The sequence below is a fragment of the Diuraphis noxia genome, unplaced genomic scaffold, assembly GCF_037042655.1.
Source record: "Diuraphis noxia isolate RWA-SAM2 unplaced genomic scaffold, SU_Dnox_SAM2 contig0003, whole genome shotgun sequence".
In the NCBI taxonomy this organism is placed as follows: Eukaryota; Metazoa; Arthropoda; class Insecta; order Hemiptera; family Aphididae; genus Diuraphis; species Diuraphis noxia.
Window position 1 is genome coordinate 81,198,057 of NW_028301713.1, and position 15,931 is coordinate 81,213,987.

At 25.3% G+C, this 15,931-nt stretch overlaps 2 protein-coding genes across 2 annotated transcripts; both read left to right on the forward strand.

Annotated features, from left to right (window-relative positions):
• The first annotated feature begins 2,621 nt into the window (after positions 1-2,621).
• On the forward strand, positions 2,622-3,667 carry LOC107170081 (larval cuticle protein A3A-like). Its single transcript, XM_015520100.2, has 2 exons — positions 2,622-2,760; positions 3,115-3,667. The coding sequence occupies exons 1-2, from the start codon at positions 2,749-2,751 to the stop codon at positions 3,508-3,510; spliced, it is 408 nt and encodes a 135-aa protein (XP_015375586.2). The 5' UTR covers positions 2,622-2,748; the 3' UTR covers positions 3,511-3,667.
• A 675-nt stretch (positions 3,668-4,342) lies between these two features.
• Positions 4,343-11,316, forward strand: LOC107170088 (uncharacterized). The gene is made up of 9 exons (XM_089222985.1): positions 4,343-4,783; positions 4,931-5,034; positions 6,223-6,298; positions 6,382-6,556; positions 6,643-6,790; positions 8,020-8,210; positions 10,021-10,142; positions 10,226-10,411; positions 10,526-11,316. Exons 1-9 carry the CDS (start codon positions 4,656-4,658, stop codon positions 10,548-10,550), a joined length of 1,155 nt encoding a protein of 384 aa, XP_089079111.1. The 5' UTR covers positions 4,343-4,655; the 3' UTR covers positions 10,551-11,316.
• Positions 11,317-15,931: the final 4,615 nt, after the last annotated feature.

Sequence of the window (15,931 nt, forward strand, 5' to 3'; positions counted from 1 at the left end):
GTTTTTTTTTAGTTTTTTATATTATAAATGTCAATAAGCTTGAAAATATTATACAAGATTCCCCATAAGTTGATATAATAGCAGTTGGAAAATATTAAAATTGCACACGTTTTTTTTTTTTGTATAACCGTTTAAAGTTCATATTTTAACAAGATTTATTTAATTGAAAATTTCAAATTATTTAACTGTTAAAAATTTATAAAACGTTTAACTTTAAATCTAAGGATTAAAAATTAAAAACAAAATTTCACGTAAGTAGTTAATTGTATAACAAAAAAAATCTAAAAACAATTCAAATACAATTTTTTTTATAGTTATTTTAAGTTCAAATTTTGATGAATTACATACTGAATAATCAAGAATAACAATTATAGTTATATTACCTATATTGTAATTTAAAAACATTATTCACGGGTACTTGAAATTTCTAAAGAAAACTTTATATTCTAATTTTAATAGTTAATGTCATTAATAGATAAATTGCACTTTTTTCAAAGACATTTTGGATAGTTTTTAGACAATTTAAATCCAGGCCTGATAACTTGTATAAATACATATAGAACATTCATGATTGAATGGTTGTCAGTGTTTTCACTTCAGCATAGTTAATAATGAGGATATTATTTTACGCTATGTCGCTATGAAAGTATGAAATTATTTATTTTATAAAGGTAGGTACTTACTATAGTTACCTCAATATTTTATTACTAAATACGAAAATGTGTAATATACCTACTTATTACTTGATAATATTAGTATTTGGTACTTAGATAGAGAGATACACAAAAATGGGTCTCAAATAATTCTGAAAATTTTCATAATACAATATTTATTTTTTTTATTTAACCAGAATTTAACACGATTCCGCATAAAAATTACTACGACATAGCCCAGTTATGAGTTATAACGAAAAAAAATAATATTAAATTAAAAAAATAAATTGAAATAAAGTGTAAAGAAAAATTGATTTCAGTTTATATAATTAATTTATGATAAACGCCGTGAATAATATAGTAATTCAATTTGTATGGATAAATATAAAATAAATATATATATATTTAATTATAGTGTAAATCATTTTCATAAAGTTTAAATTTTCAAACTGTGTTATAGTAGTAAAATTAATATATTTAAAAAAAAATTGTAAAATTGGTTAAAATAAATAATTATAAGAAGTACCTAGGTAGTTTATTCCTATTTTTTCCCTTGATATCGACGATCAACTTGTGCTAACAATTGTATAATATCAATTTAATTTGATTTATACTTATTTTATATATGCATTTATGTCAATCTTATGGTGAATTGCATACGTTCTTTGTCTTTACTGTTCAAAATTGTCTGATTCCTCAACAAAGCAGGTACCTAATTATTGATTTTAGTTTTCAGTTCCATTCTAAAACTAAAACGAACAAGTATCGAACAGATGCAAAATCTGGATGAGTCCAGATGAAACATATGAAATACATTGTACTCTATTAAGATAATATTAAGTAATGGCAGCGAAAAATCCAAAATAATGTTATAATATGAGAATATGACTTATAATATGTAGTATCAATATCAATAATTTTATGTCTAATATAACTTTTTAAATACAATCGGCAATGACGCAAATACATTGTTTGCAGAATTGTGTAGAGTTCTAGAGCGATAATTGTATAATACGAATGAAAGATACGTATACAATTTTGTTTGCACATCAATATTATATTTAAAACAATTATCGCCCTAAAACCCTACATAAAATACAAAATATATCAAAATATAAGCTTACTTTTAATAAATACCCGATCGCTATCTAAGTACCTATATGTATTATGTAATAGTATAGAAATCTTATGCTCGAAAAGAAAAATGGAAAATTGGCTTTGTATTTAAATTGGAATTGCAGTTATAACACATTAAATACCTAATTATTAACATAAAATATAATAGATAATAATAAAAAAAAATTTCTATGGTCAATCTGAACTCTTAAGCCTCGATTTTATGCATCAGGCAGATTTGACCATTAAAACGGTTTCAAAAAGGTTTACCAAATAAAAGTTAAAGCAACATTAATTTATGAAGAAACATAATATTATTATTGTATAAATATAACACATAAAAACACCTAAAACTCATTATTCATATTTATACATGTTGGTACACCTAGTTTCTTAATAATAAAATAAAAATATAGGTAATTCTTGACAGTACTATATTTGTATAGTTAAAATACAAAATAAATTACATGGTTATTCTAATAAAATATTACTTCATTGTTCATAATATAAATAGGTATTATATAGATGTGTAACAGGTACCTACATGATTTATATTCCTACTATTACATTTGATATCAAAATTCATCATTGACTAATTTGTTTAACATAGGTAATGAAAAAGCATTGTTAATTAAAAACACAATCAATTATGTAATGTGTACGCTAATAATTAGGAAAATGTGTATTTCATGTATCTACCTATTTTTTTTTTTTTTTTTTTTTTTAATGAGCTTATGTAACTTCATATTCACTTCTTAGTCAATAACTACCTATCTATCTATTCTAATTTATAACATATCTGGATGAACACTGAACAATCTAAAATTCTAAATATAGGAGGGATCTGCACAGTACCTATATATATACTAGAAATAAACCTCGGACATGTATCAGTATCTAGCTCTAATTGTTGAAAATAAATTTTATTTTTAAAAATCTTGTCTTTTAAAAGTGTGTCCAAATCTACTACACGTTCAAAATGACTACAGAGGTAAAATATTTTTACATTTATTATTTATAATATTATAATATTTTTTATATTTTTTATTTTTCATTATTTTATTTTCTTTACGTAGACAGAAATATTGTTATACTAGCCTAATACTTACTTTGTATATTTTTGAAAATTTTTATTCTATGAATTAATTGTTACTTATATTATATATAACAATACCAAATAAATTACCCTTAATATTTCGAATATGTTTGGTACATGTTCAATACACTTTCATATTAGGCACTATATAAATACCATATTACCTATTATATTAAACTGATAATATAATATTGGTTTTATTCAAGATATCAGACTATTTAAATAACACGTAGGTAATGCCAATTTCAGCTGATTGTATTTGCTGCTTTGATTGGACATATGGTCATTGCTTACCCGCCCGAGTACAAAAGTTACAACAATAATGACCACTACGACCACTATGCTCATTCACCTGCACCGTATCATTTCGAGTACGGTGTAAAAGATCTCCATACACATGACATCAAAAGCCAAAGCGAAGTGAGCGACGGTCATGGAAATGTCAAAGGATCGTACAGTTTAGTAGAACCCGATGGTTCTACACGCGTCGTCGAGTACACCGCCGATCACGAGCACGGTTTCAACGCAGTAGTCAAGAAAATCGACGCACCCCACCATCACAGTGAACACTCTGACATTGCAGATTACCATCATCACGAATCACTTCATCCATACAAATCATCATCTTACTACAAGTTCTACTGAAATTAAAAATTATTGATGTTACCTATACACAAATTTGTTATAGCGCACCGTCGTTGATATAATGGTATCTAATTAGTATGCATTACCTATTCATTTTGTATGTCGTGTACATTTTTTATTCAATAAAATATTTTAAAACATATTATATAATAAATAATATTGATCAATGTATCTATTACCAATATGTTTAAAATATATTTCACATTAATATCAAAATGTAAAGTTAATATGTAATCCAAAATGTGGTTCAAATTATAAAATTAATCAACTACAAATAATTTATATTTGATCACTCAAAGTTACTTTAAATAAGAATGTATAGTATGAAATTTGATTTAAACTGTAAAGGTCCATTTTTTAATTTTATTGATAAAAGTAGGTAGATTCTTGGAAAAAAATTATTAGTAAAAATATTAAAGTTTTATTCCCAAACGAATTTTTTCAAACAAATTAGTAAGACAAAATTAGACGCGATTACAAATATTGTCCTTAAATTATGAACTAAAAATACAAAATAAATCGCATCCATATCATTACATAATATTATTTACATCGAGTAATGTTACTAATGGGGATGATGGCATCAAAAAACCCCCATTGAACCACTTCTCAACAATTTTATCGTATTTTTTGTTCTTTAATGTAAACATGGTACACGCTGGTACATAGATTTTATATTATTCTTCATTTACCTACTTATGAATCCATGTCAACAATCCATATGTGTGTGTGTGTGTGGTACGATCGTATGTAAATACGTACGTATAATAAAATACTATGATAGATATTCTATTCTATTATTATATACAGATAATAAAAGTTATGGATAAAGTGGTTCATGTTACGAATTCGATTTAGATTCGGTCTATAAGCTTGCATGTATTGTTTTGGGGGCCTTGGATGTAACCCGGCAACCGAGACCGGCAGGTGGCATGTATGCGTGCTTGTGTTTGAACGCGCACAGCTAGGTCTGTTGAAACGTCGAATATTCTACTGGCTAATGGTCTATCAAACAATATAACACGATTAGAATGTATAAAATATTATGAGATTTTTAACTTATTCACTTATTATGACATATTGAATTTTTCAATAATAATATATAATACGTCAAACGTGGCACGAGTGAAGTGCAAACTGCAATTATGTCCTGGTCGGACGACCGTGCCGTGGATGCGGCTCATTGGCAGATCCTCAAAAACCATCTGAAACCTAACGTCTGGCCTACGTCCCGTGAGATGTTAAAGTACAAACAAGAACTCGATAGTTCCAGGTGAGTAATATGAACGTCTGTCGTATCATCATCCACAGAAACGGACGATGTCCGAATCCTTCGGCATCTATACTAGGATGTAGTACACCTATTGTACCTGTGGGTGAGTGTAAATAAATATGACGTAACTACATCATTATGTTTCAGACACGCTGATCTGAATCAACTTGCCAGTTCAATACAAGAAATGAAGAAAAAACTATCCTATTTGAAAAAGACTGCATTAGACGTGAATAAAATCAAAATAGTAGGTAAGTAAAAACCATTGTACCTACATTCCAACTTAAAAAAATATTTCCGCATTTTTTTCTGAAATTCTATTTACAAAAAGTGATTAGCAAGGTCTTTTTTGGAATATAAGCTATACACTATAGGTATACAATACTTTTTTGCGAGTATTTAGAGCTTAAAAAAAAATTATAAAAATTATCATATGAAAGAATTTGCGTTAATTGTGGTAAGAATTAATAAATTACTGAAATTACCTTTTCTGTGACAAATTACTACAATAATCTCAATAAAATGTGAACATTTTTATCTTGATTAGTTTAGATGTCTTCAATCTTTACTCTAATAAATAATTTTATAACACACACTAAAGTATAACGTGAAACTAAAGTTCAAACACTTTTTAATATATATGTTATAGCCAGGGCTCAGATTTCATAACATTTTCATAGTTATAGGACACAGATAAAAATAGCAGAGTAAACTCTAAGTTTCTGCATCTTCATGTTTTGTTTTGTTTTTTTTTTTTTGCTAAGTAATTTGCATAAAATAACATTTTATTTTGTATATTCATGAATCTATTTTATATTATGTGTTATGACATATGAAATATAAAAAAGGCTGTCATTTATTTGAAATATATTTTGTTTGAATCCACGAAAAAATACCTACATTGTTATTCATATTAAAATCTATTTTAAAGTAGTGTAGGGAATTGGTCTATCAAATAGTAAACAATTATGACTACATATATATATTAATATATTGTGTGTAATATTCTGTTGTACATTCGTACGCAATTTTTTAAATTTTGAATAGAATAAATTTTAATTTTTGCTATTTTTTTTATGTCTTAAGGACATATTATAGCGTTTATTTTAAGATTTATTAGATCATATTATAGCGCATAATTCAGTTATTTTTAGTGCTTTAAAATCCGAGCCCTGGTTATAACTCTTATAACCAAATTTAGCAGGTTAAAATAATATTTTTTTGTTTTAAGAGTTATAAGTTAACTAACAATTTTCCATTTATGTAGGTATTAATTAATAAAATTATTTTATTTTTGCAAAGTTAAGTATTTAAAATACTTTCATAAAATATGGATGAATAATATTTTTTTGGTAATTTAAAAAATTTGTTGAATACAATATTTTTGTAGTTTATTATAAATTAATGCTATTAATTGTAATAAAATTGATTTATTTTAGGGTTTGAAAATTTTCGAAATGATATAAAAACATTTGAGTCGAAACTGTCAAAATTAAAAGAAGGATGCTCAAAAAAGTGAGTGAAAGTCAACTGAAATGTGTATGTATTATAAATTGTTAGCGTATTACATAGTACTAAGAGAATTAATATTTTTTAAGATTACGTGAAGAGAGCCTTAAGCAATCCGCGCTGTTGGAGGAAATCGAACGGGTAAAGCAATTAACACTACATGACGTAGTTTCAAAGTCACAAGCCGATACTTTTACTAAAAAAAAGAAGGAAACCAAAACCATCAAGAGAGTTCCAATTTCAAAAAATACTTACTCCTCAAAAGTACAAACATATTATGTTAAATACGTATATTATGTGTATATATTATGGTAATAATAAAGTATTATGTTATATTCCATTATGTTTAGGAAATAGCAGATTTCCACGATTTCTGTGCACGTAACTATGGTCTTACGGGAGGTTGGTCTAGCAAAGATCATGAAACATTTTTAAAGATTCGTTCCAAACATTTCAATGATACGGATTTTATCGATCATGTTGTACAATCAATGCCACGTAATACTTTATAAATACTTGTTTGAAATATGAATATTACTGTACACGTATTTACTATGTTACTTAACTTAATGTATTGATTAAAAGATAAATATTATTAATAAATAAAAGAACTCAAAACTATAAATTACCATATTTAAAATTAAAACCAACACTCATAATATTTGAACAAATAACTTTATATATACAACGTGATTTTACTCATTTAAGGATACTTAAGCTTTAATATACTGCAAATCCTAATCAATATAATACAATTCGTTATGTAATTTTGTTATAAGACCTTTGCGGAATTTAAAAAACAAGTATAATATACGAACCAGTGTTGGGTTAAACCTGATTTTTTAGTGTTGAACCGAAGATAATATATCGGATATCATGATCCCAAATCAAACCAAACTATTAATTTTTTGTCAGTCTAAAATTCGAACTCAGCATTTTATTTTATTCCATATACCTAACCGTAATAATATAGAAATAATAATAATTAGTCTATCACTATTAATAAGATACTACTATTTAAATTACTATGAAATAGAGAAAATTTATTTTGGATATTGTTTGATTATAAATATTTTCAAGTTTAACTTTTCGAATATTTTGATCCATCGCTAGTATAAATATATTGCTATATACATTATACATATTCATCTATGTTTTTAAATATTTAAAGACGTATTTTAGTTTTAAAAGATATGATTGTACAAACAACACACCTAAAAACAATCGTTCTAAATGTAATTCAAAACAAGAATATTATTGTATAATAATTCTAATGAATCTTATCCCGAATAATTTTTGCTTGAGTGATATTTATCACTTGCATATATAATTTTACATGCAGTTAATTAATATAAGCCATAATTATTTCAACGCACTAACTCTTTTAAGTTGCGATAGTCATCTAAAAGGCATACTCAATAGTTAAACTGAGAATACTAGTTAACAAAGCTATAAAAAATCCTGTACCTAGTAGTTATTATTTATTTTTTTTAGAGTAGAATTACTTTAATTAATTAACCGGTAATCCTTTATCACAATGCAAATTACTATTATACATTCAGATAACAAATTTACATAATATAACTGTATTATATTATAGCACTATTCTCATAATTAAAACATTGTTCATAATAGTTCGTAGATGTTAAGATAATATTGATAATTTATTATTTTTATGATAATAATAGTTCTTTCATTATGTTTTTATGGTTTTAAAAACACTTCAGATATAACCGAGGACGCTGCACGTGAACATGAAAACTGGTTCGTAAAATTTGAAGAACTTAAAACTAAACAAAAAGAAGCAATAATGAAGTGGAAAAAGGAAAAGAAAAATGATTTTGTGCTTGATTCTGGACCAAAGAATTGTGACACGTATAGGAAATGTACAGATAATAATCCAGAAATTACACAGAAAGTAAGATTCGTTTAAAATTAATATTCTTATGTAAAAGTTATACATACTCGTACGCTACGCCTAATTTATGTTTTTAATATAAAGGTTAGGTTTTATTAATTTTCAATATAATTTAATAAATCAATTACTTATATACTAGTATAAGACTAAAAACATAAACTATTATATGTTTGCGTATGATTAATTTGAAAGATTTGTTATTTGGTATTTATTATTATTATACTAGTTGTGTAGTCGTGTCTTACACATACAAAAAATTCACGTATCATAATATTTAATATTACAATTTAATGCTAAACTCAAAAATACAAAAATCAATATAAATCATAAATTTTTTATAACTATTGTAGGTAGTAGCAATTTAAATTTAACAAATATGTATTTGTTGCGTTCGTCGTATTTAAATTTAATATAACATCGCAATTTTTTTTAAAGGTTGCCATTTTTTTCAACAAGTGAAACAAATTAAAATTTTTAATTATCTAGTTATCTACCACTATTTGTTTAAGTACACCATTTATATTATTACATGCAGTGTATGTAATAATATATTTTATAATAATATTATTCTTTTATTATTTCTTCATTGGGAAATTGTATGGTTTTCTTCGTTAGAAAATACTTTACTTTCCATATAAAAGGCATGTATACAATATATTATGTTTACAGCATATTTATTAAATATAAATTCTAAACTAAATTAAAGTTGAATTAAGAGTTAAATATATATAATTAATAATTAAATAAAGAATTGTAATAGAGAAATATGTCTTCAAACAACTAAACATACTACATCTGTTATTTTAATGAGTGATTAAATTATTTAAAAATTAAAATATTCTACCAAAATTACAGAATGATTATTGAATACGAAAATGCAATTTTACCATTGTTTCAAAATTAATTATAATAATTATATTCACTATTGCCTTGTACTGAAATAATCAAAGGCCAGCTTTTAAGTATCGCCTTATCACTTTTTATGTATTTGTCCGTTTATTTGATAATAATTTATATTCTATATATTTTATTTGAAAATTGAACGGCGAATCGTATAGGCAATGGAAGTACATTGTTACTGTGTTAAGGACATAATAATTTTAATAAAATGAACTTTCTACAAATGGCTTCCCTTTATATATTATATTAAAATTTAATACATTTTTTACTCTATCATTTCATTGTTTGGTGTTTACACACGTATATTTCTGATGTTCAATAATTACAATAAAATGCGAATGTATTGTATTAATAATAGACCTAATAAAATTATATGTGAAAAATAATGTAACACTTTTATATTTTCTCTCTGAATCATTATAATAGGTGTCGTAAAAATATTTTAAACTTGATAAAATATTTATTTAAAATCTATACAGCATAATATTACATTTTAAATAATTACTATCAATATAATTTAATAAATTAAATATACAGACATTAAAAATGTAATCTCAATAAGCTATGCCACTTAATAGTGAATAGATAATGCTATAATGTTATTATAAATTACATAATATAACTAAAATAATTAAAATCAACGATTTTCGTGAATATGTCATGCCATAAGTAATTTGATTAGAGTCTAGAGAATTTACTATTGTAACAATATAACTATTAGATTTCTTCTCTAACGATTTAAAATACATATACATGTGATAATATTATTTAGGATGGTTTGTTAATAAATGTATTGTATAATAACATGACGTACACTATTACCGAAACAAAATAATATAATTAATAATATTTTTTTTTTACTATTTACTTAAATAAATTATACCATAGTGATTATTTTTCTACTTTTTAGTGTTTCAGTGATAATTTAGAAAAACAAATAAATGTAAATCACGATATCAATAGATCTCAAATTGAAATATTTGAATCGAAAAAACTCGATAACTGTGGCACTGCTTTACTAAAGCGTTTCAGGTAACAGTAAATAATAACAAACAAATCAATTGAATCAAAAAACACAATCAATTTGTTAAATACCTAATTACATGAATTTCTAGAGAAAAAGATAAAAAATATATAGAGTCTAAAAAAATAAATAAACAACAATTGGAGTGTCAACGTAAATCAGACCCATTTACAATAGTTACATTGCACGGGAATCCAGAAAAATATGCTGAAATTGAATCACTAGAAAAATTTCCAAATGTACACTTAAGTATTTACGGTGCGCATAACCAAGACGTGTATGTATAAAAATATATTGGATACCTATAAATAATAATATATACATCGACGTGCACAAATGAAATATAAACAAAATTTAAAACTAACTGAATTTAATGTATATTTTTTTACAGGAAAGTGGTGTTAAAGTACCAATAGACTTGAAAATATTGTGCAGATACTTATTTTTGTTTAGTGTTATAGTATTATTATTACAGTATACAAACTTGAATAATTGTAAACAAAAATTATTTATCAAATACAAACTAGAATTTCCTATAATATCATGTTCAAACTTCAAACAATATTTAATAGATCAGCTGTAACTGCATGTCTGCATAACACACGGGTGCCTTTTGAGAGAAATGATAAGCCAACAACTTACACAGTTACACTTGGTTTGTATTGAAGATTACAGAGAAGATTACTTGCGGCCTCAGCAGCTGATGATGAATATGATAAAAAAATATAAATACACTTATTATAATACATTAATATTGTGTACATACCTAACCTAATTGGTACCTATAATATTATAATCCTAATTTTGATTGTTATTACTCAATATAATTATTAATTTTATTGGGCTTATAATATTTAGGTTACTATACTTAGGTAAGTAGGTAGGTACAATGTCAGCATTTTTTAGAACTTACAGACAGTTTTAAATAAATTTTAAAAATATACATATAGCCGTTAAAATTGCAAACTATATATTCAATTATAATTACTATAAATATTTACAGTTATCGATGTAGTGATGATACATTACGAATAACCCAGTAGGTAGCGTATTTTTTGAGTAGATGTGATTAAAGCGATATATTTGCCCCTTTGACCATTCTGTTATATTATCACCTGTATAAATATTGAATAAACAATACAACTGATTTATAACTAATAATATACTTATATAAATACATAATGATATGCATTAACAAATCTGATAATACAAATATACAGCGTACATATTTTCATTTGATAGTTTGAAAAAAGCCAGGACTAGTGCCATCTCAGAACCAATACGAAGAAAGGTAGATTAGTATTATATTAAATAAGCTATTACATGATAACTATTTATAAGTAGTTATAAGATTTAAATTTAAATTTTGATAGATTGATTTTTGTAATGTTCTGTTCACTATTCGTTGAACATTGAAAATAATTTAGTTTCACGTTATAACCAACAAACTTACATAAAAAAAAATCAGGAAGTTACAATTTTTATCATAAATAACAAAATTATTTAAATAAATAACGTAAGATACCTATCTAGTCTTTACATATTATTTATTATCCTTAGCTTTAACAAAATCCTAAAGATTTCACTACTCACTACTAAGTATCTAATCATTTGATAAGATTACTTCAAACATCATCAATATACTTTTGATATAAAAATATTATTATAAAGCATGCATTTATATGTATGAAGTAGGTAGCTATTAAAAAAATAAATGTAAAAATAATTACTTGGTGTTCACCACATTCAACACGTTATCGGTAGGTACCGTTACATTTGTATAGGTACATACGTATATCGTTCTAAACACCATTTTGTCCAATTTTCTGTAGAAGTTGAATTATTCAAAATGTCACTATTCACATTTTTGTATGTTATAAGGTAAGATACAAGTTTATCACTGGGAATAAATGTTGAGACATGGTATATAATCCTAAAAATATAAAATATTTTTTGTATAAATTATCGTCTTCATATAATAATAAAATAACGTATCTATTTAAATTATAAAACTACGTATTACGTTCAGTCGAATTTTTTCATATGAAATACTCTTATAACGAATTTATTATCATAGGTCAGAGGTTCCCAAACTTTTCATATTCATGGCGCCTTTTTAGAACTGAAGTTTTCTCATGGCACCCTTAATAAAATTTACGACCTTTTTTTCATCGTAAAATATCGTTGTTTTTATTTTTAGACCAGATAGCATAGTCGGAAGCGAGCACAGCCGAGGCTCTCCTGACAACACACCGCGGCGCACAGTTTGGGAACCTCTGTCATAGGTAACTTTAATTTTCCAGCTACGTGTAGCAATGTATCAATTTTTGCATTATCTTGAATACATATATTATTTTTATTAACTTAGTAGCTGTCCTACCGTCTGACGTTTAACGTGTCAAAGAGTAGTTTTTTATACAATTATATACAAAAAAATGTATACATTATTATATAATAATTATATAACATTTTTTATTTTGCGATATTAAGAAAATAAACATTAAAAATTGATATCTATAAAAATATAATTATTTTTTATTTATATGCATATAAAAAAAAAGTTTTAGTCAGCCCAAAATCATTAAATTATATGAAAAATAATCTAAAATCTATTTTTGCGAAAATATTGATATATTATTGTGTTCTTAATTTCTTATATGATTTTATTATTTTGTGTAGTATACATAGTTATACGATCATTTGAATTGCAGTTTTACCTGTTGTTTTCCGAGGTACTTCAACGTGAGCGATTTTTTTTTAATTCGTATTTTGCATCATCGTTACCAATGGTTGAATTGTTACCGTAAAAGAAATAGTTGATCGGATACAGGTTGTTATCATTGACCTTCAAATTTTTCTTTGGTAAAACGAGTGACTGCTTAGAAACAGTGCTCGTACCTATTGTTATATTAATATATTAATATTGTTATATTCTGTGCTCGTACTAAGCATCAACGGCGCAACTTCAAAACTGTTGACTGGGATAACGTCGTTTTCCACAGACCTGTTGGCGTTCATTCGCAGTATTATAGTGGTCAAATCGTTCTTCATCTCTTCTGGTGTCTGTGAGATTCTGAATTAGTTTAGCTGGACGATCTGTAACGTGATCGGTAACAGTGGTTCGATATGTGGTCGCTACTAGAATCTCACTATTGTAGAGTTCCGTCTGTCCATCTACACTTTTCGTAAGATTGACGGTAACAACTGAAACCGTAATGTTGTTATCCGCCCGACCAGATCGGACAAACAAGAGCAGTATAATCATCTTGATCTTCGGAATGCATTTGATTAATTGTTGTCGTGCATCGTATTCAGGCCTACGATATGTATACACAATATTCTGATAATAATATTGGTTTAGCAAAATAATCAAACTAATATTATATAATTATTCTATTTAAGAATAATAAAATAGTTGTGAATATTTAATAAAAAATATAAATTTATTTTGTATTATTTTCATGTTATTATGGCAATGCTTTGAAAACGTAATATTAATCAATGCAGTTTTAATATAATATGATATGTTTGAAATAAAGATTTAAATTAAATGTTAAGATGACGTAACACTAGTATTTGTTGTCTCCATCTTAGAAGTGCGTTACATACCAAATTTACACTAAGCAGAATAAATTTAGCTTTTTTAGTTTAAATGTTTGAAAATTATGTTGAATCGATCATGAAACTTGATGCTAAGAACATTATCTATTTTTGAACATAGGTTTTTTTTATAATTAAGTTTTTAAGTGAATTATGATACATTTTTAATTTACGTCATATAATTTATGTAAAACTTGCTAAAAAATGGAACGATCATAAAAAAAACCCATATCCATAATGTTCTTATAATCAAATTTCATACTAGGTCTTTTCACTCAAATGTTTTAACTAACGAATTTAAAGTGATCTTCAGAGCGTAAGTTTACTATATTTCGTACTTGTTAAGCAGAGACAACGAATGCCAGTTTTATGTCTTCTTAAAGTTACCATTAAAATGAGTATACTAATTTCCCAATCGTATTCTAAGCAATTAATACAATATAGTACTAGAAAACATTTTATAAATATAATAATTATTAATAATTGTAATAATATTACACACTAGCAATATATTATATTTTAATAAATAAGTATTCCCGAATTAGAACATCTAATTATTGATGTAGGTATTTTTAAATAAACCCATTTTTGATACCGAATAATTGAACGAATATCTCACCGATATAATTAATTAATTGATAATATTATACTATAACTGCAGGCGATCGTCATGAGTATGTCTATCAGATATATTTTCATCACGCTACCACAGTGTCATTGACATAGGTAAGATATTTAAAAGATGTATTTATACTAAAATAATTTAGTAGTCACTTAAAAAGCAGTGTACATTATAAATGTATAACTATTAAGTTATTAATTTATTATAATATATCCACGAGTCACGTAATGGCATTGATCCATAATACAATTATAAGTGTTAATATAAAACTTTGACTTAAAAATCAATACAATTATTATATTTTTAACATTTTTCTAGTAGTTATAAATATTTACTCACATAATTGATTAATTAGTGTCTTATGAAAATTGTATCATAAAAATTGTATAATTTTTCAACAAATAATCCAGTCAAAGTACTAGTCTAAATGGCAAATATTTTATTTACTTGGTTTATTTTATTACTAACAGATAATAAATAAATATAAAAACATATAATGAATAATTTCCACCCACTCTGTATTAACTATATCTACCATAATATAACCGTAATTTTGGGTCATTAAAAATATTACAGTACCGCTTCGTATGGTGTATTCAGAAATGTATACATTATATAAAAAGACGATTAGCGAGTATCGATAATGTCCATTATAAATACTGTTATATTTTTTAAACAACAAAATAGTCTTATAATGTTTAGGTATAGTTCTACACAATTTTAAATTTTGTGGCCATGGAAAAGATATCATTACATGGATATTATATGATCGGTAATTTGTGATTTGTGCATTCTATAAAAAATATATAATAATCCAAGTCTTCTCATATTTTAAGAAAATAGGAAGGTATTTGCTAATATAATTGCATCAACAATATATTACATAGGCTCTACTTATAGATTGTCTCACTTACCTACTAGATATAATTATAGGTACAACTATAATTCATCTATAATTTCGAATTATTTCACTCGATTTATGTTTTTAATAAGTTGTTGACATTTAAAATTATTGTCTTAGTATATTGTTTAAAATAGTCAGAAAATGACACATACTTAACGTCAGAATAATTAATTTGTGTTACTTGACTTAGAGTAATTGTTAATAATCTGTACTTATAAAACAGTAAGCTGACTAACTGATCTATCAACGCACAGCTCAAACTATTGGACAGATAGGGCTGCAATTTGGCATACTGCAATAAATAAATAAAGCTAATAAATAATATGACGTTGGCATCCGCTAAACATTTTTTAAAACGCTTTTTTTTTGTTCAGATTTTTTTTTTTGAATACATTTTAAATTTTTTGAGACATTTTCGACCTCAATATAAATATTACATAATAGTCATAGTACTACACGTAATATACCTTATTTTTATTTTGAACTTAACATCGGGTAATACGGGTTTAAATTAGACAAAACTGAAATTGATCTTTGTCACACTAGAACAATAAATCTAATTAGCCGATTTGATTGCATACAACAAACAACATTTTCTTATAGATCGATAATATATCATCATGTTTTTAATTAATAACGAAATGTAACCACATATTTTAACAATATTATAA